General features: G+C 42.5%; 1 protein-coding gene across 2 annotated transcripts in view; it reads left to right on the forward strand.

Annotated features, from left to right (window-relative positions):
* The window catches only part of LOC115175997 (sterile alpha motif domain-containing protein 12-like), a 121,916-nt gene that overhangs the window by 12,845 nt on the left and 81,496 nt on the right, over positions 1–27,575 (forward strand). Inside the window, exons 1-3 of one of the 2 annotated variants that reach the window (XM_029735706.1) lie at positions 10,870–11,485; positions 12,722–12,921; positions 22,265–22,394. In XM_029735706.1, the coding sequence (XP_029591566.1) occupies positions 11,473–11,485; positions 12,722–12,921; positions 22,265–22,394 (343 nt within the window). In that variant the 5' untranslated portion in view covers positions 10,870–11,472. Of the gene's footprint in view, positions 1–10,869; positions 11,486–12,721; positions 12,922–22,264; positions 22,395–27,575 lie in introns of those variants that run through there. The other variant, XM_029735705.1, reaches the window with a different exon arrangement.

Below are 27,575 nucleotides of genomic sequence, written 5' to 3' on the forward strand. Positions count from 1 at the left end.
GTCTGTCATGGAAAAAGGATTTCTTATGTTTTGTACACGATGTGTATATGACCCAGTAAACTAATAGTTTGTATTCAAACTCAGGTGCTCCATCATGCATAAAAGTTAATTCCTTACCGAGACATCTCGCTGACAGTACCTCAAGATATCTCTCTCACCTCATGCGAAAGATGTCATGGCACAAAAAAATACATTTTATGCAAAAATTCTGCAAATAAGTCTGACTTCCTCTGACAGTTCCCGATTTGTGCCCACAGTTATATCAATGACTTTAAAATGGTCTCACTCCCGCGGCTTCAATCACTCCGCAGCTCAGTGAACATGGTTATCCAGAGCTGTGACAAAGCAGAAGTACACAGCAGGTTGACTCGATGTCTACATCCCAAATGGCACCCTAATCTCATTATAGTGCACTACCTTTGACCAGGGCTCATAAGGCTCTGGTCAGGACTAGTGCACTATAAAGGGAATAGGGTGCCATTTTGGACACGTTCTTTCCAAGGAGATGGGAATCATATTCATAACAAAAATAGGTCTTATACATTTCTAAAGGTGGAAAACATAATTGGCATGTCCAAGAAAGTCCTACTTTCTTACGTTTCTTTACCCCCGTAGTATTTTCAAACAGTTTTGAGCTATATTCAAACTGTTTGTTACATTGTATTTCCCCCCCACACCCCATTTGGTCTGGTTGAGTTCACAAAAGTCCTAAACAAAGCCACGTGTCCATGAAAATCTGTTTATTAGACAAACATGCTCAAGTTAAATCCATTTATGACGATCATGCAGCGTCACTTGTGTCCAAATATTACTTTCGCTTTGTTCTTCCAACATGTGGGAGAAAAGAGCGCCATAGCCGCTATAACTGCAACGTGAATAGCCTACATCCCCAGTATAGCCCCCGTCTCCCCTAATCTGCATCGGATGCGCTGCTACTCACAAAGTTTCAGAGATCAAGTTATGATACCGTTTTGTATTATATCAAATGCTCGCAGTCAAACAACCAATAATAATGCGTGACTCTGTTTGGTCGGGACTGCGTTTTCACCTGCAGCGAGTCTCCCCCGGTACGAATTGAACCGAGCCCACCCTTTTTCGAGCGAACCGTGGTGCATTGTTTTAGTGAGCTCCCGAGTGTGAATAGTGTTCACACCGGTCCAAACGATCTAAGGGGGTAAATGCACCAGAGTTCGGGAAAAACCACACCCTCTTAGAGGTCATTCATGCCCTTGACTGAGTGAATTGATTATTGTGACAGACGGCTAAAAAAAAGTTTTGCTAATGTTACAGTACACATGGGAGAACATAGCAGTTATGTGCTCTCAGTGCCTTGCATCAATTGCATATTTATCAGGTCTAAAATTAGACTGCGTTACATCATCCTTGTATCGCTGTGTGTGAATCTGCCTCGGTACAAAAATAGTGTGTGTCAGTGAAAAAAAAGGATGCCTTCTTATTTAAATCGAATCCACATCAGTAATTGGGAGTTACACAAGCTTAGTGGGAAGAATAGGAGGTTCTCTAATCAGTGACTGACTAAATATAGGCTGCTCTGTGAATATGAAGACCGTCTTTGTGAAACCATAATGAATCTGGCATGATATCTTATCCATCCTAACTGCTTTTATTGACTACAATATGGCTGAAGAGATTAGTGATGTTGTAATCAAATAAAAAAAATGGAATCAAACTGTCACATGCGCCGAATACAACAAGTGTAGACCTTACCATAAAATGCTTACTTACAAGCCCTTAACTCTTATTGAACAGCACGGTTGGTTAAGAAAATATTTACCAAATTAACAAAAGTAAAAAATAACGAGGCTATATACAGGGGGTACTGGTTAGAGGTCGACCAATTAATTGGCATGGCCGATTTTAATTAGGGCCGATGTTAAGAAATAATGAAAATCAGCATTTCTGGATGCCGACTATGGCTGATTACATTGCAATCCACGAGCAGACTGCGTGGCAGGCTGACCACCTGTTACGCGAGTGCAGCAAGGAGCCAAGGTAAGTTGCTAGCTAGCATTAAACTTATCTTATAAATAAACAATCAATCAATCTTAACTAGAGGTCGACCGATTAATCGGAATGGCCGATTTCAAGTTTTTATAACAATTGGTAATCGGTATTTTTGGACACCGATTTGCCCCAATATTTTTTACACCTTTATTTAACTAGGCATGTCAGATTAAAAACACATTCTTATTTTCAATGACGGCCTAGGAACGGGGGTTAACTGCCTTGTTCAGGGGCAGAACAACAGATTTTTACCTTGTCACCTCGGGGATTCGTTTTTGCAACCTTCCGGTTACTAGTCCAATGCTCTAACCACCTGCCTTACATTGCACTCCACGAGGAGCCTGCGTGGCAGGCTGACTACCTGTTACGCGAGGGCAGCAAGAAGCCCTGGTAAGTTGTTAGCTAGCATTTAACTGATTAGTTTTTTATAAGATAAATCTTAACATAATCACTAGTTAAACTAGTAATATCATCAACCATGTGTAGTTATCTAACGTGTCCTGCGTTGCATATAATCGATGCGGTGCCTGTTAATTTCTCATCGAATCACAGCCTACTTCGACAAACGGGTGATTTAACAAGCGCATTTGCAAAAAAAGCACTGTCGTTGCACCAGTGTACCTAACCATAAACATCAATGCCTTTCTTTAAAATCAATACACAAGTATATATTTTTAAACCTGCATATTTAGTTAATATTGCCTGCTAACATGAATTTCTTATAACTAGGGATGTGACGTTTTCACTTCTCTTGCGTTCCGTGCAAGCAGTCAGGGTATATACAGCAGTTTGGGCCGCCTGGCTCATTGTGAACTGTGTGAAGTCCATTTATTCCTAACAAAGGCCATAATTAATTTGCCAGAAGTGTACATAATTATGACATAACATTGAAGGTTGTGCAATGTAACAGGAATATTTAGACTTAGGGATGCCACCCGTTAGATAAAATACGGAACGGTTCCGTATTTCACTGAAATAATAAACGTTTCATTTTTTAAATGAATGTTTCCAGATTCGACCATATTAATGACCAAAGGCTCGTATTTCTGTGTGTTATTATGTTATAATTAAGTCTATGATTTGATAGAGCAGTCTGACTGAGCAATGGTAGGCAGCAGCAGGCTCGTAAGCAGTCATTCAAACAGCACCTTTGTGCGTTTGCCAGCAGCTCTTCGCAATTCTTCAAGCATTGTGCTGTTTATGACTTTAACCCCCGAGATTAGGCTGGTGTAACCGATGTGAAATGGCTAGCTAGTTAGCGGGGTGCGCGCTAATAGCGTTTCAAACGTCACTCGCTCTGAGACTTGGGAGTGGTTGTTCCCCTTGCTCTACATGGGGAACGCTGCTTCGAGGGTGGCTGTTGTCGATGTGTTCCTGGTTCGAGCCCAGGTAGGAGCGAGGAGAGGGACAGAAGCTATACTATTACATTGGCAATACTAAAGTGCCTATAGGAACATCCAATAGTCAAAGGTATATGAAATACAAATTGTATAGCGAGAAATAGTCATATGATAACTACAACCAAAAACTTCTTACCTGGGAATATTGAAGACTCATGTTAAAAGGAACCACCAGCTTTCATATGTTCTCATGTTCTGAGCAAGGAACTTGACCTCTATGGGCTAGGTGGGACATTACTCAACAGCCAGTGGAATCCCGTTGCGCAATATTCAAATACCTTAGAAATGCTATTACTTCAATTTCTCAAACATATGACTATTTTACACCATTTTAAAGACAAGACTCTCGTTAATCTAACCACACTGTCCGATTTCAAAAAGGCTTTACAACGAAAACAAAACATTAGATTATGTCAGAGTACCCAGCCAGAAATAATCAGACACCCATTTTTCAAGCTAGCATAAATACAAGTAAAACTAAATGCATGCTCTTCAACCGATCGCTGCCTGCACCTGCCTGCATGTCCAAAATCACTACACTGGGCGTTTCTGACTTAGAATATGTGGACAACTACAAATACCTAGGTGTCTGGTAAGACTGTAAGCTCAACTTCCAGACTCACATTAAACATCTCCAATCCAAAGTTAATTCTAGAATTGGCTTCCTATTTCGCAACAAAGCATCCTTCACTCATGCTGCCAAACATACCCTCGTAAAACTGACCATCCTACCGATCCTCGACTTCGGTGATGTCATTTACAAAATAGCCTCCAATACCCTACTCAGACTGCATCCAGCTTGTTATCACAGTGCCATCTGTTTTGTCACCAAAGCCCCATATGCTACCCACCACTGCGACCTGTACGTTCTCGTTGGCTGGCCCTCGCTTCATACTCCTCGCCAAACCCACTGGCTCCAGGTCATCTACAAGACCCTGCTAGGTAAAGTCCACCCTTATCTCAGCTCACTGGTCACCATAGCAGCATCCACCTGTAGCACACGCTCCAGCAGGTATATCTCACTGGTCACCCCCAAAGCCAATTCCTCCTTTGGCCGTCTCTCCTTCCAGTTCTCTGCTGCCAATGACTGGAACGAACTACAAAAATCTCTGAAACTGGAAACACTCATCTCCCTCACTAGCTTTAAGCACCAGCTGTCAGAGCAGCTCACAGATCACTGCACCTGTACATAGCCTATCTATAATTTAGCCCAAACAACTACCTCTTCCCCTACTGTATTTATTTATTTTGCTCCTTTTCACCCCATTATTTCTATTTCTACTTTGCTCTTTCTTCCACTACAAATCTACCATTCCGGTGTTTTACTTGCTATATTGTATTTACTTTGCCACCATGGCCTTTTTTGCCTTTACCTCCCTTATCTCACCTCATTTGCTCACATTGTATATAGACTTATTTTTCTACTGTATTATTGACTGTATGTTTGTTTTACTCCATGTGTAACTCTGTTGTATCTGTCGAACTGCTTTGCTTTATCTTGGCCAGGTCGCAATTGTAAATGAGAACTTGTTCTCAACTTGCCTACCTGGTTAAATAAAGGTGAAATAAATAAATGTTTAATTATATATATATATTAGGATTTTTTTTCCCCATGCCGATATTAAATTGGCAGATTTTTTACTTATTTCATACACATATATGTGTGTGTGTGTGTGTGTGTGTATGTATATATGTGTGTGTGTGAAATAAGTAAAAAATCTGCCAATTTAATATCGGCATGGAAAAAAATCCTAATTGGTCGACTTCCTAAGTTAGGCTTCTCATACCTGCTGATGTCGTAAAAAGTACAGAAACCCCAAGGCTTACTTTTCAGTCAATTGTTTTTGGCACTTTTTTTTGTTGCCGTTGCTAAATTGGGAGTGTTGTGCCTTCTGCTGAAATATTAAACACTGTCCTTATGCTCCGACTCGAGCATATCATCTATTTTTGTCTACACCAGATCCTAGACCTTGTCGGTACTGTCAGGCGCATGATTAACAGCATCAGTTTGTTTGTGAGTACTCTAATACAGTGCATTCAGAAAGTATTCATACCCCTTGACTTTTTCCATATTTTGTTAGGTTACAGCCTTATTGTAAAATGGATTAAATAGTTTTTTCCCCCCTTTGTCTACACACAATACCCCATAATGACAAAGCAAAAATTGGTTTATAGATTTTTTTGGTTGCAAATGTATTAAAAAACGATCATGTTTTACATAAATATTCAGACCCTTATCTCAGTACTTTGTTGAAGCACCTTTGGCAGCGATTACAGTCTTCTTCGGTATGACGCCACGAGCTTGACACCTGTATTTTGGGAGTTTCTCTCATTCTTCTCTGCAGATCCTCTCAAGCTCTGTCAGGTTGGATGGGGAGCGTCACTGCACATCTATTTTCAGGTCTCTCCAGAGATGTTCGATCGGGTTCAAGTCCGGGCTCTGGCTGGGCCACTCAAGGACATTCAGAGACCTGTCCTAAAGCAACTCCTGCATTGTCTTGGCTGTGTGGTTAGGGTCGTTGTCCTGTTGGAAAGTGAACCTTCGCCCTAGTCTGAGCGCTCTGGAGCAGGTTTTTATCAAGGTTCTTTTACTTTGCTCCGTTATCTTTGCCTTGATCTTGACTAGTCGCCCTGTCCCTGCCACTGAAAAACATCCCCACAGCATGATACTGCCACCACCATGCTTCACCATAGGGATGGTATTGGTCAAGTGATGAGCGGTGCCTGGTTTCCTCCAGATGTGACGCTTGGCATTCAGGCCAAAGAGTTGTTGGCGCCAACTCATGTATTGCAAGGTTGTATATGACCTATGTGGACAGAGTTGACCTATGAATCTTAATGCGCTAATTACCTATACGGTATCAATATTGACTCATGCCTGAACTTTGCAGCAGCTGAGTTGACCTCTCAATCCTGTAGTGACAAAGCTAAGCCATGCATGCCAAGGCCCTGTTAGCTGTGATGACTAAATGCATCTCAATGCAAGCTGCACAGTTGACCTATAAATCTTGAGGCCCTCTACAAACAGCCTGTGGCAAAGAACTAGGCCAGAGCAACCTGGCGCGACCGAAGTAGAGTAGCTGGCATCTATCTATGAGGTTAAAGCCATTTTAATTAAATTACTTTTTGACAGCACCTCTTTTGATTTGAACTAAACCTTCCATACATATTTGCCTATTGTAGAAGTGCTCCGAAAGTGACTTTTTGGACCTGAATGCCAAAACATTCAAGAGGCTCAAAGATGACCTATTTTGCATACCCCACCATACCATGAGACATCCATGTCTTCATCACTGGAAAAGATAAATGGTTGAGATTGATATCATTTAAAAGATTACAAACAGGGTTATCAAACTATTTTATAATTTCTACGTTCCATAATTTCTACCTTCTTTGTTTTTACAAATGCTCTATATTGTAGAATAATAGTGAAAACATCAAAACTACGAAATAACACATGAATCATGTAGTAACCCAAAGTGTTAAACAAATCAAAATATATTTTCTGTTTGAGATTCTTCAAATTAACCACCCCTTTGCCTTGACAGCTTTGCACACTCTTGGCATTCTCTCAACCAGCTTCACCTGGAATGCTTTTCCAACAGTCTTGAAGGAGTTCCCCCATATATGCTGAGTACTCATTAGCTGCTTTAACATCACTCTGCGGTCCAACTCATCCCAAACCATTTCAATTGGGTTGAGGTCGGGTGATTGTGGCCAGGTCATCTGATGCAGCACTATCACTCGCCTTGCTAAAATAGCCCTTACACAGCCTGGAGGTGTGTTGGGTCATTGTCCTGTTGAAAAACAAATGATAGTTCCTCTAAGCGCAAACCAGATGGGATGGCGTATTGCTGCAGAATGCTGTGGTAGCCATGCTGGTTAAGTGTGCCTTGAATTCTAAATGAAATGCAATTTCTGAGGCTGGTAACTCTAATGAACTTATCCTCTGCAGCATAGGTAACTCTGGGTCTTACATTCCTGTGGCAGTCCTCATGAGAGCCGGTTTCATCATGGCGCTTGATGGGTTTTTGTGACTGCACTTGGAAGACAATTTCAAGTTCTTGAAATTTTCCGCATTGATTGACCTTCATGTGTTTATTTATTTCACCTTTATTTAACCAGGTAGGCAAGTTGAGAACAAGTTCTCATTTACAATTGCGACCTGGCCAAGATAAAGCAAAGCAGTTCGACAACATACAAAAACACAGAGTTACACATGGAGTAAAACAACATACAATCAATGATGCAGTAGAAAAAAGTGTTAAGGTAACGTTTGAGACAACATGCTCTAGCATACAGGGTGTGTCATGTTTTGGCTGCTAAATGTACTAAAATGGGAATAAAATGTTATTTTCAACTTTCAAACAGTACCACAAAGATGGAGGTCCACACATCAGAGATTGTTGAATTGAATGGGAATATCTGTTTTAAATTATACCGTAAGTCTTCCATCGGAAACCTATTGAAATCATAGAAATATATGTAATTCAATTTTGATGCTGTACCAGTTAAATTGCAGTGGTCAGAAGGGTTTGGTCCATTCTATGAATTCGATTTCTATGATTTTAAAATGACACCCACACTGTATTTAAGAGCATGTTCTGTCTCAAACGACAGCGGGCACAACACAGAAACTTCAGATTATGTAAAGTAGGGTATAAACTACATCATACTACAAAAATCTGAGTACGTGTTTTTATATAATTGACGTTAAAGGTTAAAATGTAAAATATTTACTGACCATTTCAGGAAATGTATTAAATAGTTTTGACTACCCTGTTTTGTTATTTATATATATATATATATATATATATATATATATATATATATTTTTTTTTTTATATCAAACTCAACCGTTTATCTTGTCCTGTGATAAAGACATGGACGACTCATGTAATAAAGCCCTTTTGTGGGGAAAAATGAATTCTGATTGGTTGGGCCTGACTCCCCAGTGGGTGGGCCTAGCTGCCCAGTGGGTGGGCCTATACCCACATATGGCTGCACCTCTACAGTACACAGTCATGTGAAATCCATAGATTAGGGCCTAATGAATTTATTTCAATTGACTGATTTTCCTTATGGACTAACTCAGTAAAGTCTTTGAAATATTTGCATTTTTATATTTTTGTTCAGTATAATAACTGAGACTACCTACTCATCTCTGCTGTTGTGACGAAGTTGACCCATGCACGTCAATGTCCCATTGGCTGAGATGACCTATGCATCTCAAAGCTGAGCTAGCCATGTCAAAGTATTGACACACAGTCCTGCTCACCCCGTCCCCGTCCACTCATTGGCTTAGTCAATGAGTCACATGAGGCGAAGATCCCCATATGGGACAATGAGCTCCTTTTTCCTCTCAGATGTTCCAATTACTACTTTAGGCAAGCGTGTAACAAGGATCTGCCTTCCCCCTGCTGATGGAGAATGTGCTCTTGAAAGTCCTTAGGGTAGTCAGTTGTGGAGATACACTTTGAGAGATTAGGAGACTTTTCTGACTGCATGCATAAATAGATGACAGTGAACCACAGATGGATGACGTTAAAAGACTGCATGCAAATATACAATACCCATTACCCACACACTCCATCGGTCCATAAAATCCCCAAATAGTTGTTTGCTTTCAGAGCATCGACAGAGAAGTAAAGATGATTTTTCTGCAGCTTATGAAAAGGCTTATTTGTGGTTAGCGATCAAAGCTACTGTTTTTAAAAGAGCAGCATATAAAAGAGCAGCTGCCGGGGCTGGCAGCAGAGCCTATGAATCGTCATTTTACTGGAGCCCAGCCAATCCCTGACTCCTCTTCAAGCCCCCCCCTAAGGGTCTCCCCTGTGGGGAGAAAGAGCGAGCGCTCACCCCTTGAACGCCCCCTAGCGGATCACTAATTAAACATCACCTTTGGGTAATGTCATTGGACTTGGCTGCTGAGGCCCCTAATGTAGTATACAGGGCTCCAGTCAGCTGGTCTTTCTCCAGGCCTGGTTTCTGTTCATAGTGTATGCACATACTCTTTCTCTACTTGGAGGGTGAAGCCGGAGTGCCCGGCGACCAGCTCACACTGAGCAAACTACTTCTGATAGATACTGTTGGCCCAGATATGGCTCTGGATGCCTGTGTAGGGAAAATAAAACTAGTATTTAAAAAAAATAATTGTATTTATAGTACAAATGTACTTTTAATAGCCTACTTGTGCTTCCACAACCTTTACCACCTTGTTTACCCCTTGTCTTCAATCCAAACTTTGATGTTGGATTGCAAGGATGCTGATCTCAAATCAAAGTTTATTTGTCACGTGCGCTGAATACAACAGGTGTAGACCTTACAGTGAAATGCTTACTTACAGGCTCTAACCAATAGTGCAAAAAAGGTGTTAGGTGAACAATGGGTAGGTAAAGACATAAAACAGTAAAAAGACAGGCTATATACAGTAGCGAGGCTATATACAGTAGCGAGGCTACATACAGACACCGGTTAGTCAGGCTGATTTTGAGGTAGTATGTACATGTAGATATGGTTAAAGTGACTATGCATATATGATGAACAGAGTAGCAGCAGTGTAAAAAGAGGGGTTGGGGGGGCACACAATGCAAATAGTCCGGGTAGCCATTTGATTACCTGTTCAGGAGTCTTATAGCTTGGGGGTAAAAACTGTTGAGAAGCCTTTTTTTGCCCTAGACTTGGCACTCTGGTACCGCTTGCCATGCAGTAGTAGAGAGAACAGTCTATGACTGGGGTGGCTAGGGTCTTTGACAATTTTTAGGGCCTTCCTCTGACACCGCCTGGTGTAGAGGTCCTGGATGGCAGGCAGCTTAGCCCCAGTGATGTACTGGGCCGTACGCACTACCCTTTGAAGTGCCTTGCGGTCAGAGGCCGAGCAATTGCCGTTCCAGGCAGTGATGCAACCAGTCAGGATGCTCTCGATGTTGCAGCTGTAGAACTTTTTTAGGATCTCAGGACCCGGGGTCTTCATGGATGATCTGGGGCCTTCATGGAGCCCGACTTAAAAAAAACATCTGGGGGAAAGTCTGTAATGCTCATCATTGCATCTCTTTAATGGAAATTTGAGATAGAAGTTGTGTATGACTTAAAATCAGGGTCTATGCTCACCCCGTCCTTAGCTCGCTTCTATTACTTTGTACTATACACGGAGCTATAATATTAAGTAAAGAAACCCCCCCCAAGATTATGTTGTGGAAACTATACCATTATGACAGCGTGTTATGAGTCCTTATACAGGTGATAAAACATAATTACACAAGGCTGCTATGTTGTAACGCTCGTACGACCTTCGGATTCATGACCAACCTTTGTCCTTCCAAAGTCCATTGATTCAGTAATTCCAACTGCCAAGATGGTGGCTCTATGTGTTTTCCATGCAGCTCTTGCTCTCTTTCCCCGTCATTGACTCAGCCTCATTGAGAGAAAAAAGGAGGGGGGAGCGGGCGGCTGCGGCTCTCTTCCATCACCATTTGCGCATGTCAGAGAGGAAAGGAGTGGGGGTGAACGTTCTGGACTATTGCAGGAAAAAAAAAATCGCCCTTTTCCTCAACCCCCACTGAGCCCTCTTCCTCAACAGGACAGCGAGCCAGGCAACTCCGTCTTACCCCTCTACTTTCATCCCTCCCCCTCTGTCCCTTTTCTCTCTCGTTCAATCTATTTCCATATTGCTGTAATTTTACAGATTTAACAGGGGATGCATAATTCACTGCTGCTCCAGAATGGTTGAACACCAGTCATACAATGCGTTACGATACAGCGAGGGGGAGCGCAAAAGAACGAGCGAGGCGACAAGCGGATAGCTAGCTCCGTGCCATGCATCCTAAATTGCCTTTGGGTAAAACATGGCCCTCGTGTACATGTGTATTGCCCTTTTCTATTTAAAGGGGAATGAATCATGGTTTCTGCCTAGCTCCTGCGTCTGGGAATTCCAGACTTAGTGTGTATGCTGTCCGCATAGGGAGACTACTCCGAGCTTTAAACTGAAACCATACCAGAAGTGTCTGGTAATCACCTAGTCTTGTCAACATGTCAACTGCTATTGATAATGAGGTGGCATTGTAAGTGTTCAATAGAGTTCAGTTCACATGTATTGCTGCGATTGTGTGTTTTTTTTATAGTTTACTATTGCATGGATTTAATTGCCTCGGGTTCATGTCTGGTTGTCTAATTTGCATTTTATTTCAATCGGCTCAAATTTGAAACGAACACTTCTCATATTTTAATGATTTATTAGTTAGTCTTGTAGCCTATAATTGTCCGTCAAATCCAGCAGGACGTTGTCCAGTAACCCTTTGTGGTAATCTCTGCTGTACATTGTGGTGTCATGCAGAAGTAGACTGAGGTGGTAGAGCTAGTGCATCAGGATCAAAAGGGCGTCTCGCCGCATTTTACTCTACTAGGAGGAAAAACGCTTTTTTTTACTCATTTAGTTTTTCCTTATTGGGTTTCCTGTAATCTCTCGGTGACAGTAGCTGCCTAAACTTGTTTCTGGGCCATCTGCCACCTGGCATCGTGCCAACATGATTTCCATCAGGGTCAGATTTATGGACGTGTCTTTTTAATCTCCCCGCAACGCAAATTTTCCTGTCGCGGAAATGAATGGAAATAATTTGAAGTTATTATGCAGCTTGTGTAGTTTGTGTACCCTCAAAAAAATTGCGTGGGGTTAGACTGGGTCAGAGTGTTTTTCTGCCAAATTGTGTTTTTTTTAGTTGTTTTTTTTTTAGATCACAGTCAGGAAAACCATTTATAATCTTTGACCTCAAACATAAGGTTGCGTTTTATTTGTGTTGGATCATTTTACAAGCCTTTTAAGGTGATATTTGGTTTTTCAAAAGCCTGATAGATGGTAAAACTACTTTAGTTTACCATGGTAACTCCTGTCAGTACTTTCTGTTTTCTGACTTTAAATAGTGCCTGTGATCTACTTTTATCAATATGTGTAATTATGTCATGATTGGCAGTGTTATAAGAGCTTTACACCTAAATGTTAGGGCTAATTGTTGAATGTTCTCCAAGTAAGATAGTGTTGGCCACTCTACCAAATTGTTATGTACCGTCCTCTAGTGATATTCTAATAGTATAACATGCACCAAGAACTCAAATGTGGTAACGCTGGTACCTTTGCTACTGGTATTCAAGTACTTACTTTTCCAATGTTTTATTTTTGTATTTTTTGCATTTCTGAACTATTACCAACCATCTTGCTGGTTGGTACACACACATCTATACTGTAAAATGGATGTCCTATAGTTTAACCTTGTTTGTCCCCTCCCTCCTATTTATCCCTGCAGCTGTCCACTGCAACCTGAGCCAGAATGGGATCGACCACCAGATGATGTGCCCGGACGACGTGACCTCACACCTGGAGGAGCAGCCCCTGGACCAAGGCGCCATGCTGGACGACGACAGCCCCACCTATCAGGACGTGAGCCCCGGCTACCAGCGTCACTCACCACCCCAGCGCTCCCTCTCCGAGTCAGAACTCTCACGGGTAAGAACAGGGGGACTTAAATGCAGCCTTTCTCAACCCAGTCGTTCCATATATTTGATGTATCGTAACCCTAGCACAACCGATTCAAATAGCTGATTAGTTGACTAGTTTCAGGTGTACAAGGTGTTGGAGCACATAAAATATATGGTACAGCTGGTGTGTCCCAAGGACTGTTGAGAAAGTCTGCTCTAACGAATGTCAGGATAGGTACCCAGGCTGGGGTGACCACTCATACATGATCATTGGTCTGTAATAGATTTGTAGGTTCATTTTGGGATATTAGTAACAGGTCCCATCCTTTGCTGTACGGTTGCACATTTTTACAGACTTTTCAAAAATGTAATTCTAACAAATTGAATTGCCCATCTTGATTTCAATAATTACTTCCTTACTACACACTTTCTGGTACCTAACCATTGTGGTCTTTCGACAGCCCTTATTCAATGTTTCCTGAGAACTATTTATTTAGATTAAAGGTTGTCGTCAGTGGAGATGTGTTTTTATTTCCTCCAAAAATAGCATCCTGTCGAGGCAACGGACCGGACATTTCCTCCTCTTTCCGCCTCTGTCTCTGAAGGGAGATGAGAAAGAAAATGACAGATAATTATCTGGCTAACTGGAACTGCTTTCACCCAGACAATATGTCCTTCAAGAAGCTCCACGTAGCTAAGCCTTTGATGGAAAAACTAGGATTCTTTCTGTCTCACTGCATGGTACAGGGCTTCTATGTTCCTACAGTATACAAGTAAGAGTGATAAACCACCATGTAGGTTCATTTGAAAAAGAATGTCATCACTGCATGGAATCCTCATTAGAAATCTATAGGAGTTATGTTAGGATGTCTTAATCCCAAACTATTTTCAACCATACACATTGTACAGTTTCCGTCTGTTGAGTTCATGACTTCGATACCCTTTTAACACTACTGAGCCAACCCGAGCCAAGCTGTACTGCTCTGGCCAGGCTACACATACCTCTAGTTGCTGGAACATGTTTGAAAATAAAATGTCAGAGCCAGCACAGTAAGGTACAGTTCAGCCAATAGAGAAACTCTGTGGCTAAGCAACAGCATCGACTGAAAGCATGACCTGATAGAGCATGGTGCTTGCAATGCCAGCATAGTGGGTTCGATTCCCGGGATCACCCATCTGTAAAATGTATGCACACATGACTGTAAGCTGCTTTGGAATAAAGTGTCTGCTAAATGGCATGTACTATATACTGAACAAAATATAAACGCAACAATTTTACTGAGTTACAGTTCATATAAGGAAATCAGTCAATTGAAATAAATTCATTAGGCCCTAATATATAGATTTGACGACTCTGCATGGGCGCTGCCATGGCTGGGCCTGGCTCCCCAGTGGGTGGCTGGCTCCCAGGCCCACCCTTGGCAGTGCCCATGCAGAGTCGCGAAATCTATAGATTAGGGCCTGATTAATTTTATTTCAAATTACCGATTTTCCTTATATGAACAGCAAATCGGAATCAGTTTTTCCCCACGAAAGGGCTTTATGACAGACAGAAATACTCCTCCGATGATCCCGCAGGTGAAGAAGCCGGATGTGGAGGGCTGGCGTGGTTACACATGGTCTGCGGTTGTGAGGCCAGGTGGACGTACTGCCGAATTCTCTTAAATGACGTTGAAGGCGGTTTGTGGTAGAGAAATGAACATAAAATTCTCTGGCAACAGCTCTGGTGGACATTCCGGCAGTCAGCATGCCAATTGCACACTCCCTCAAAACTTGAGACATCTGTGGCATTGTGTTGCGTGACAAAACTGCACATTTTAGTGGCCTTTTATTGTCCCCAGCACGAGGTGAACCTATGTAATGATCATGCTGTATTCTTAAAAAAAAAAACGTTTTACCCCGTTTTCTAGTTAGTCTTGTCCCTTCGCTGCCACTCCCATACAAACTCGGGAGAGTCGAAGGTCGAAAGCCATGCATCTTACGAAACACGACCCTGCCAAGCCGCACTGCTTCTTGACACTGCTCGCTTAACCCGGAAGCCAGCCGCACCCAATGTGTTGGAGGAAACACCGTACAACTGGTGACCGTGTCAGCGTGCATGCACCCGGCCCGCCACAGGAGTCACTAGAGCGATATGCGACAAGGTAATCCCGGCCGGACAAACCTTCCCTTAACCCGGACGACGAGTGGGCCAATTGTGTGTCGCCTCGTGGAGGCTGCGACACAACCCGGATCTGTAGTGACGCCTCAAGCACTGCAGTGCCTTAGACCGATGTGCCACTCGGGAGGACCCATGATCATGCTGTTGTCGTGTCTTTGGCTATGCCGGATTAAGTGATATGACATGCTAACTTATAAAATGATTTCTCTGTAATTAATATTACCTGATTAAGCTAATCATGTAAATGTAATTAACTAGAAAGTCGGGGCACCACAGAAGAACGTTTATAGAGCTGTTATCTTCTGAATAAACTCTTAAAATACTTAGAAATATTTTACATCGATAGCAGTCAATATTAACCCTTATCTTATTTTCAGTCTCATAATGAAAGTTGTAAATTCTTGGCTATCTTCACGAACCCTGGCTAACAAGTTGAATCAGCAATACAAAATTGGGTTTAATTATTTATATACTAAATACCTAAACTAATCACACAGAATTACAAATACACAGAATACAAACGAATGTCATACAGAAAACGTCCCGGTGGACGGAACCTGGTTACACAAAGGAAAGGGGGTTGGGCTTGAATGAAAGAGCGGGAAGACTTAGGAACCACAAACAGCAGCTATGCTATCGTAAATACATTATCTTATGCATTCTAAATTACCGCCCATTTGGAAAAGGAAAATGCAATAAATATTTACTCTGAGCTGCGCTTCGGTAGGTTGGTCGTAGATGCTGGCCGGGTTGGCCCACAGATCTTCCTGTACTCGGAACAATGTCTCTGGTGGTAAATTGGATACGTGGTGGTATCTTCGTCCATCTGTTAGACTGGATCCGTCGTCCGTCCTTTCCTAGCCCACGTCGACGGCGGCCGCTGCTAACTCAACGGCTAGGAAGTATCACTTCTGTAGTGAATAAGCTCAAAGTTCATACCAGTTCATACCATAGCTCACGCCAAGGTTGGCTTAGTTCTGTTCTTGACATGTGTGTCCTTCTAACGTAGAGGCTGCAGACCTCACGTACTGGAACCACTGGTTATCTTTTCGTCAAAGGCTTATATAGTGGAGAGGGGGGAAGGATGTGTTTCATCGTTTATAACTCCTCCTCTTCACAGGGGTGGGTCACTGATCAAGCAGGGCACTTTCCTTATGAAAACCCAATTCTCTCATTTGGAAGCTAAAATTACATTTAATCTCCTAACAAACAATTTCAATATCAAACATTTCAATTGCATAACAATTCCATGTGACTCTGATAACTAGAGGGTGTATACTTTCCCAGGTACAGTTTATGTCATCCTGTCATCAGTCATAATGTCACAGATAACAATGAACTGACATCCATACTCATTACGTTATCAAGCATATTTCCAACTGGTTTTATTACCAAAATATGGTTCCTTTCCCCATTTGTTTGATGTTCCCAGACTCTCTATATTTAACAGAACAGCAGTCCTTCAGTAGGGTCAGTAAGAGAGGGGAAGGGAGAAAGGTATTTATGGGGGGGGTCATAAACCTTACCCACAGGCCAACATCATGACACTGTTTATCCAGCTTCTTGATATGCCACAGCTGTCAGGTGGATGGATTATCTTGGCAAGGAGAAATGCTCACTAACAGAGATGTAAACAAATTTGTGCACAAAGTTTGAGAGAAATAAGTGTTTTGTGCATATGGCAAATGTCTGGGATCTTTTATTTCAGCTCATGGAACCAACACTTTGCGTTTATATTTTTGTTCAGTGTATATATTATAATTGAGAATCAACAAACCTTACACATAATTAAAATCATGCCCAAAGCAATATATTAGTCACCAACTCATATTGCCCTGCTTCGTAATGCACCCATATGACTCCCAAGGTCAGGGAATTAAAAGCCAGCATTGTGTATGTTCTTTCTTTGATGTGGCCCAATAAAGTCTGTCTCCACACTGCTTGTAATTCCAATTCGTGTGTGAGGGATATATATTATGTATAACCTACCTAAAAAGAGATTGCTATGTGCACAGGTAAGATCAGGGATATTGCCTCTGCGTATTGAAACAGGTAAGATCAGGGATATTGCCTCTGCGTATTGAAACAGGTAAGATCAGGGATATTGTCTCTGCGTATTGAAACCGGTAAGATCAGGGATATTGCCTCTGCGTATTGAAACAGGTCAGTATTGTGGTGAAATGGAAGAGGAAAGACTGATATTATTGTGACCTCGGAAGAAATGGAGAATGAAACTAATTTTATCCTCTTGCTCTTTCTACCACGATATACGCTTGCTGTTATTCCAGAAAGCACACCAGATATACCCTGGCATTATGTGGCTGAGTGATAAGGAGAAATGTGAATGTTTTTTTTTTTTTTTTGTGCATTTCCGTTTGCGGAATATTTAGATAAAGCCTGGAATAAAAGAAAAAGGCCTACCTATAATTAAATGGAAAAAGATGGTGTGTGTGTGTGTAGGCTTGTCTACCATATATATCTTCTCTTTGTGTCAGACTGGGTTCAAGTGACTTTTGTTTATTTGTCTGTATATGGTGTATGTTATTTTACTGCTCTATGGGTGTAATTATTGTTTGGATAACTATACACAATAGTAAATAAGGTTATCTTTTATTTAAAAAATCACTGTGATGCGCAATGCAGAGAACGCTGGAAGAATGATCATTTAATTACCATAGTGAATTATTGTAAGGTTTGTTAGTGTCAATTAATCCCATAAGGGAAGGGTTGCCAATTGGCGATTCGACACGAAAATAAAATGTCATTCATTCCAATTTCAACCCGGAAGCGTCTTTAAAACGGTTATTAATTTACTTAGCGTGTTATTTCTCCCTTGCCGCACGGCCTGCCGTCCACATATAGAGACAGCCTAGCCTGCCTTATCCCCGCAATGAAATTGAATAATTAGCGACTTTTCTGCGCCTTATAGAGCTTTGGGGGAGAGAAACTGTGGGCCCAGGCGACGCCTGCCGCAATGCTGAACTAGGTAATTGAGCTACGGAGGGGATAGGGAGGGAACGACACGGGCTCAATATCTCAAGTACACACTTATTCGGTCAGCGTAACGCTGTTCCCTCATCACTAAGGAAATAATTGTGTACTGTATCAATGGAATGATGCGGTGTGGTCATTCATTCGCTAGATGGCGCTGTATGTTTAAATGCCAGAGCTGTATACTGCCCTACCAAGGAACAGAGCAGTAACTGCTTATGGAGTGAAACTGAGAAAAAATGACTTCAGTGGTTTTGTTATTGTCCAGCCAAATGAATTGTAAGCACAATCATTGGAGATGTAGTTATCTGTTGTCATACTATGAGGTTATTTTAAAAATTGTATTAATATTGACCCTGACCTCTGACCCTAGACGGCAGTTACTGCCTTCTTGCTTGATCCAACCACTGGTTTCCATGCTGATTTAAAAAAATAAAAAATAAAAACTTGTTAATGTATTTATTTGTACGTGGCTGTCAGTGTCATATAGTTTGATTCTTGTATCAGCAAAGAACAATGCATAATACCAAGGTAAACCGTAGACACTGCAGCCCAAAGCTCAGTGAAACCAAGGTAAATGGCAGTAACTGACGTTAGTGATGGCAGTTACTGCAAACATGACCCCCCCCACACACTCGCACACATTTTCTATGCAACACAATGGAGTCAGGACACTACGACACTACACTACGACAACTCTACGACAACTCTTGAAATGCCTTTACATTATTGTAATAATGGTATTACTTTAAATGAATATAAGTAAGTAATTAACTACCTGTAAGGCTTTTAGTATCCTGTTCATTACACCTGGTAGTAGTCAGTGTGTGTTGCTGTGGGTGTACTGTATGTTTTAATTTTGGCTTTGTGGGTTGAAATTCTCTTGTTTGTTGTGCGTTTGTTTTTGAAGTTGTCCTTGCTCTGTTGCTAAGGTAACATGAGAAACACCTGAAATGCATAGTGTTTTTTAAATATGCCAAGGACAGATTGACTGTGTTGTGTTTGCGAGCGTGTGCGCACAGGCATATTCTCACTTAGAAATGAAGCTAGCTTTTTCTCGAGTCGCACACCAGCGCTGTCACTCAAATCTCTAATTGGCTTGGTCTCAAACGCATTTATGTGGATTTTCCTTTCCTCTCTCTCCTTTTCTATTTCCTCTCTCGCTCTCTTTCTTTCTCTCTACGTTCCATGGCTGGCAGGCATAGCCTCACACGATGTTATAGTCCCAGAAACACTGCTCTGTGCTACATTACAGTACTATGTGATATTGACTCAGGAACTGTTGCAGTTCCCACCAAGCTCACCATGGGCAGTACACATTATACACACTCACCCCTGAGCAGTAGTGAGCAAAGCCTCTCTGACTTAATCCCTCGCTCCCGTCATCTATCGATCCTCTTTCCAGCCTTGTCCTTTCTCTTTAACTCTGTCACACGCACACCACACGTGTGTGTGTGTGTGTGTATGTGTATATATATATGTGTGTATGTGTGTGTGTGTGTGTGTGTGTGTGTATATATATATATATATATATGGGAACACTTAAACAACATCCTAGATCTGAATGAAAGAAATAATCTTATTAAATACTTTTTTCTTTACATAGTTGAATGTGCTGACAACAAAATCACACAAAAATAATCAATGGAAATCCAATTTATCAACCCATGGAGGTCTGGATTTGGAGTCACACTCAAAATTAAAGTGGAAAACCACACTACAGGCTGATCCAACTTTGATGTAATGTCCTTAAAACAAGTCAAAATGAGGCTCAGTAGTGTGTGTGTGGCCTCCACGTGCCTGTATGACCTTCCTACAACGCCTGGGCATGCTCCTGATGAGGTGGCGGATGGTCTCCTGAGGGATCTCCTCCCAGACTGGACTAAAGCATCCGCCAACTCCTGGACAGTCTGTGGTGCAATGTGGTGTTGGTAGATGGAGCGAGACATGATGTCCCAGATGTGCTCAATTGGATTCAGGTCTGGGGAACGGGCGGGCCAGTCCATAGCATCAATGCCTTCCTCTTGCAGGAACTGCTGACACACTCCAGCCACATGAGGTCTAGCATTGTCTTGCATTAGGAGGAACCCAGGGCCAACCGCACCAGCATATGGTCTCACAAGGGGTCTGAGGATCTCATCTCGGTACCTAATGGCAGTCAGGCTACCTCTGGCGAGCACATGGAAGGCTGTGCGGCCCCCCCAAAGAAATGCCACCCCACATCATGACTGACCCACCTCCAAACCGGTCATGCTGGAGGATGTTGCAGGCAGCAGAACCTTCTCCACGGCGTCTCCAGACTGTCACGTCGGTCACGTGCTCAGTGTGAACCTGCTTTCATCTGTGAAGAGCACAGGGCGCCAGTGGCGAATTTGCCAATCTTGGTGTTCTCTGGCAAATGCCAAATGTCCTGCACGGTGTTGGGCTGTAAGCACAACCCCCACCTGTGGACGTCGGGCCCTCATACCACCCTCATGGAGTCTGTTTCTGACCGTTTGAGCAGACACATGCACATTTGTGGCCTGCTGGAGGTCATTTTGCAGGGCTCTGGCACTGCTCCTCCTTGCACAAAGGCGGAGGTAGTGGTCCTGCTGCTGGGTTGTTGCCCTCCTACGGCCTCCTCCACGTCTCCTGATGTACTGGCCTGTCTCCTGGTAGCGCCTCCATGCTCTGGACACTACGCTGACAGACACAGCAAACCTTCTTGCCACAGCTCGCATTGATGTGCCATCTTGGATGAGCTGCACTACCTGAGCCACTTGTGTGGGTTGTAGACTCCGTCTCATGCTACCACTAGAGTGAAAGCACCGCCAGCATTCAAAAGTGACCAAAACATCAGCCAGGAAGCATAAGAACTGAGAAGTGGTCTGTGGTCTCCACCTGCAGAACCACTCCTTTATTGGGGGTGTCTTGCTTATTGCCTATAATTTCCACCTGTTGTCTATTCCATTTGCACAACAGCATGTGAAATTTATTGTCAATCAGTGTTGCTTCCTAAGTGGACAGTTTGATTTCACAGAAGTGTGATTGACTTGGAGTTACATTGTGTTGTTTAAGTGTTCCCTTTATTTTTTTGAGAAGTGTGTGTGTGTGTGTGTGTGTGTGTGTGTGTGTGTGTATATATGTATATCTTTATACATATGTGTGTATATATATGTGTGTGTGTATATATATATATGTATGCCCTTTCTCTCCATTTCTCCCTACTGGTTCATCATTGTAGTGTTTCTGCCTAAGCCATCCAGAACTACACTAGCTCCTTCCTCTTCCTACACTGTACTGTATCATATGCCCCAGGCTGCCAGTCAGGGTTAATTAGTGCTGAGCTGTATTTAATGGTTAACGTGGGATTTTGTTGCAACGCAATCCTCAGCGGAGGTCTCCTATCGCTTCCTTACCTGCAGATTCGGCGTCTCTGTGGCCTGCCAAAGCAGTCACGTCGGTCATCTGTCTGTACTCTATGCTTGGCACGTGGGGAATGACGGTCTTCCCCGGTGGTGCTCTCTACCTCGCTCCCTGTCTCTCTCTAGTCAGTCAGGTACGGACAGACAGGGCAATGCTGTGGGTACTGTGTTGTTATGCTAGTTTAGATGGAGGCATGTTCTATCGCTATGCCGCACCGCGCAGCGAGCCGCCGCTGACTGGAGTGGGAGGGAGATGGGAGGAAGGGGGTGGCTCTAATCTTAGTAGCCCCTCAATCAAAAGGAAGCGACGCCAGCACTTTAGCTACAGTGGCTGGTTGTTCAGCGGGACGCAGACCGAATGCCTGTGGGATCAGGCAAAATAACTATCCACCTGGCTGCATGTTGTTGTCGGATCAAATTATCTACAGTATGTCCTCTTTTTGGTCTGATTTTAAATACTACTGTACCATGATTCCATTAGTGCTGCTTATGTATCGTACGTATCTGCTCATTACCATATCCGTAGACCATGCTATATCATTGGTACTGGCAGGTACTGTGTAATTTCTAACCCTAGGCCTACATAGTGCATACGCTAGCTACTCTTGTGTAATGCTGTCTATTACTGACATGCAGATCATCCATGAGGATGAAACAAAGGGCCCTTACTTTTATCTGCATTGGTTGGTATTGTTTGTGTATGCACTGTATAGGTAGTCTCTCTTGTATTACTGGTATAGTGTATTACTGCGTACTGCATGTGCCATCAATATTGGAACTTAATAAGTCATCTGTTGTCTTTCCCTTCCATGCAGCCGGGGAATGTAAAGCTGTCCAAGCCGGTGGCCCTGTGGACCCAGCAGGACGTGTGCAAGTGGCTGAAGAAGCACTGCCCCAAGCAACACCAGATCTACAGTGACTCCTTCAAGCAGCATGACATCACAGGTGCGCCAGCCATAGCCCGAGTATCTGTCGTCGTGGTTACCGTCATGTCAATCATACCCTCCCCCAACGAGCCCCTCGGCAAGGTCACACCCGCCCACCCGCTAACAACCCACCTGCCGCATAATGGCGAGACGGCTAATTGCCACGCACTCAACCTCTCGGAGCACGACTGATTTACATTAAAATGTTTGTTTATTTGTGAAGTACTGACGCCCTCTCGACTCGCCGTGACTGGCGAAATTGAGCACTTCATCCATGATGCCCTTACGCCGCAAGGAAACGGAGATGGCTGAGGCTATGTGCTGAACCAGAGCACACTGCAGCGGCATTCCATTAAGATGTGGATGAGGCTACTTTCTATTAACAGTAATAGGATCTAGCTACATGCAGTGATAATCCCATGTCAGTAACATGTACAGTGCATACAAAGTATTCAGACCCCTTGACTTCTCCCACATTTTGGTGCTTTACAGCCTTATTCTAAAAATGATTAAAATCTTTTTTTTCCCTCATCAATCTACACAAAATACCCCATAATGACAAAGCAAAAACTGTTTTTTAGAAATATTTGCTAATTTATAAAAAATAAACGAAGTATTCAGACCCTTTACTCAGTACTTTGTTGATGCACCTTTAGCAGCGATTACAGCCTCGGGTCTTCTTGGGTATGACGCTACAAGCTTGGCACACCTGTATTTGGGGAGTTTCTCTCATTCTTCTCTGCAGATCCTCTCAGGCTCTGTCAGGTTGGATGGGTAGCTTCACTGCACAGCTATTTTCAGGCCTCTCCAGAGATAAACGATTGGGTTCAAGTCCGGGCTCTGGCTGGGACACTCAAGGACATTCAGAGACTTGTCCCGAAGCCACACCTGCGTTGTCCTGAGTCTTTAGGTGTCTTTTGGCAAACTCCAAGCGGGTTATCATGTGCCTTTTACTCTGAGGAGTGCCTTCCGTCTGGCCACTCTACCATAAAGGCCTGATTGGTGGTGCTGCAGAGATGGTTGTCCTTCTGGAAGGTTCTCCATCTCCACAGAGGAATTCTGGAGCTCTAAGTAACCATTGGGATCTTGGTCACCCCCTTGACCAAGGCTCTTCTCCCCCAATTGCTCAGTTTGGCCAGGCGACCAGCTCTTGGAAGAGTCTTGGTGGTTCCGAACTTATTCCATTTAAGAATGCTGTAGGCCACTGTTCTTGAGGACCTTCAATGCTGCAGTAATTTTTTGGTACCCTTCCCCAGATCTGTGCCTCGACATAATACTGTCTCGGAGCTCTACGGACAATTCCTTTGACCTCATGGCTTGGTTTTTACGCTGACCTTCACTGTCAACTGTGGGACCTTTATATAGTGTGTGCCATTCCAAATCATGTCCAATCAATTGAATTTACCACAGGTGGACTCCAATCAAGTTGTAGAAATCTCTCCAAGGATGACCAATGGAAACAGGATGCACCTGAAGTTCAATTTCAAGTCTCATAGCAAAGGGTCTGAATAATTATGTGTATATAAGGTATCTGTTTTTTTTTATAAATTAGCAAATATTCCTTAACCAGTTTTTGCTTTGTCATTATGGGGCATTGTGTGTAGGTTGAGAATTCTATTTTATCAATTTTAGAATAAGGCTGTAACGTAACAATGTGGAAAAAGGGAAGGGGTCTGAATACTTTCCGACTGCACTGTACGTAAACAAATGTAAAATTATGCTCTGTGTAAAGAATTAAGAAAAGGGCCCTTTTTCATCCATTTCATTTTCCTCATGAGACCATTACCACGAGTTTGGCTGACTTCAAAGTTCTTTGACGATAACCTTAGATATAAGATATTAGATAATCTTAGCACGTTGTCTGTAAATTATGCATTTCCTCATTAGCCTGCCGATAATGAAGCAAACAGTGACTCAGATGTTGTCTCACAATTAGTGTAATTACCTGCAGTTGTGAGGTGTTGTTGTCTCAGGATCAATTAGCGATAACGATATGCACAAAACACGCTAGTAATTTTGCTCATCATCCCATCCAGCATTAATGAACAGAATCCAATTAAAACAAGCGGGCGCACAATGCAATTTGCAGCCCAATCAATCTCTTGGAAATATCATGCGCATCTTTTTTCCACTCAATTAGAATCAACAAGAGCACTCAAATCATGATGAATGTAGTATTGTGCTCAAGAACAACTGTAAACAAACAAGTTGAATAGAGGTGTGTGTGTGTGTGTGTGTGAGTGAACACACACTACCGTTCAAAGGTTTAGGGTCACGTCGAAATTTCCTTGTTTTTGAAAGAAAAGCGCTTTTTTTGTCCGTTTTTAAAATAACATCAAATTGATCAGAAATACAGTGTAGACATTGTTAATGTTGTAAATGACTTGTAGCTGGAAACGGCAGATTTTTTAATGGAATATCTACATAGGCGTACAGAGGCCAATTATCAGCAACTATCACTCCTGTGTTCCAATGGCACATTGTGCTAGCCAATCCAAGTTTTTAATTTTAAAAGCTAATTGATCATTAGAAAACCCTTTTGCAATTATGTTAGCACAGCTGAAACGGTCGGCTGATTTAAAGCAGCAAGAAAACCTTCTTTAGACAAGTTGAGTATCTGGAGCATCAGTGTTTCTGGCCATTTTGAGCCTTTAATCGAACACAGAAATAAAGACCTTTCTTCTGAAACTCATCAGTCTATCCTTGTTCTGAGAAATTAAGGCTATTCCATGCAAGAAATTGGCAAGAAACTGAAGATCTCGTATAATGCTGTGTTCGCCTCCCTTCACAAAACAGCGCAAACTGACAGGGATGTAAAGATATGTGTGCACAAAATTTTTGTGCGTATGAAACATTTCTGGGATTTCAGCTCATGAAACATGGGATCAACACTTGTTGGGTTTTTATATTTTTGTTTTGTAAATCAGGATTGGTCAATGCATTGTCACACTCTGGCCGGGGCTAGGAAATTGAGTTGGAAATTGAAAATCATGTTGTGTGGTGTTCGTTTCTTGTCTGATTAGGTGAAGGCCCTCTGTTTGATAGGACTTCCTCTGCAATGGTAACTATAGTAACAGAGTAGTACTACTAGTAGAAAACCTAAGCCTCTTGTAGGATGTCAATACTACTCAATTTCATTGGTCTTGGCCCACTGTTCCTCCTCTCGGAAGTATCAAATCAATACACGGCAGCGTATCCAAATCATAACTCTTACACATCCCCCATTTTATGCCCTAGCTCTGACGGTACAATGTATTTTAGATACATGGGCTTTGCAGCAGTGCTACATTTTCACTTCTTTGAATGACTTCAATATGCAGCCGCCAGTTGCCATCCCCTTCCAGCGTCGTCGAGCGACAGCCAAAATCAAAATCAGTGTTTCCCATCTGACCGCCTCCAGCCTCGATTGCCAAGATTTCCCCCCTTTTGATGCAACCACAAGATAGCTCCGTTAAAGTCAAATTCGGAGGCTGTCGTTAAAAGTGCATTAAAGCATATTAAGGCATAATTAGATATTAGTACCTAATCTTGTGTAATTACAAAGACCGAGTCGTGGCGGGGAGCAAAGAGCGTGGTGTGGTAAATGAGTTATGTACACATTTGACTGATACCGTATGTGTAATCAGTAAAGAGGTGCACTGACATATGTAATCAGAAGAGGAAAGAGGAAGATTAAAGGATTGGCGACTATTGAATCACACACCCCTGTCATAGAGCAGTGGCTTGACTGAATTAGAACATGGTGAATCAATGGCCTCCACTTCAGGCAGACCAAGAGATGCAGCTGTAGATATGAGACGGTTGATCTGTATCCCAAATGGCACTATATTCCATATGTATTGCACAACTTTTTATATATATGTATATGTATATATGTATGTATATGTGTATATATATATATATATATGTATATGTATATATATATGGACGGACCCTTGGTGGTAGACGGTCTTTGGATTGCAGTCAAAATGAAAGCATCCAGCAAAATCTTGTATAATGTACCAATGGGGAAATGGAGACGCTTGCACCAGTGTTGGTTCTATTTTAAGGTTCACCTCCGCAAGAGCATACTGTAAGAAGGATAGCAGTATTTTATTGTAATACTAAATGTTGTTTAATGTATCACCAAGTGCTATTGAAATATACCTGCTTGTAATCATATGTAGTTGGTCCCCCCTTTGCTGCTATAACAGCCTCCACTCTTCTAGGAAGGCTTTCCACTAACTGCTGGAACATTGCTGTGGGGACTTTCTACCATTCATCAATAAGCATTAGTGAGGTCGGGCCCTGATTTTGGACGATTAGGCCTGGCTCGCAGTCAGCGTTCCAATTCATCCCAAAGGTGTTCGATGGGGTTGAGGTCAGGGTTCTGCAGGCCAGTCAAGTTCTTCCACACCGATCTCGACAAACCATTTCTCTATGGACCTCACATTGTGCACAGGGGCATTGTCATGCTAAAACAGGAACGGGCCTTTCCTAAACTAAAAGTTGGAAGCACAGAATCGTCTAGAAGGTAATTGTATCCTGTAGCGTTAAGATTTCCCTTCACTAGAACTAAGGGACCTAACCCGAACTATGAAAAACAGGTAGCATTCTTTTGGCATCCGCCAAACACAGATTCATACGTCGGACTGACAGATGGTGAAACGTGATTCATCACTCCAGAGAACGCGTTTCCACTGTTCCGGAGTCCAATGGCGGCGAGCTTTACACTAGTCCAGCTGACACTTTGCATTGTGCATGGTGATCTTAGGCTTGTGTGCGGCTGCTCGGAAATGGAAACCCATGACCTGGCCTCCCCAATCATCCAACCTCAACCCAATTGAGATGGTTTAGGATGAGTTTGTCCGCAGAGGGAAGGAAATATCTACATAGGCGTACAGAAGCCTATTTATCAGCAAACATCACTCCTGTGTTCCAATGGCATGTTGTGTTAGCTAATCCAAGTTGCATCATTTTAAAAGGCTAATTGATCATTAGAAAACCCTTTTGTGATTATGTTAGCACAGCTGAAAATGGTTGTGCTGATTTTAAAGATGCAAAAAACCTGGCCTTTAGACGAGTTGAGTATCTAGAGCATCAGCATTTGTGGGTTCGATTACAGGCTCAAAATGGCCAGAAACAAAGACTTTCTTCTGAAACTCGTCAGTCTATTCTTGTTCTGAGAAATGAAGGCTATTCCATGTGAGAAATTTCCAAG

This window comes from Salmo trutta, chromosome 36, assembly GCF_901001165.1.
Source record: "Salmo trutta chromosome 36, fSalTru1.1, whole genome shotgun sequence".
NCBI classification, from domain to species: domain Eukaryota; kingdom Metazoa; phylum Chordata; class Actinopteri; order Salmoniformes; family Salmonidae; genus Salmo; species Salmo trutta.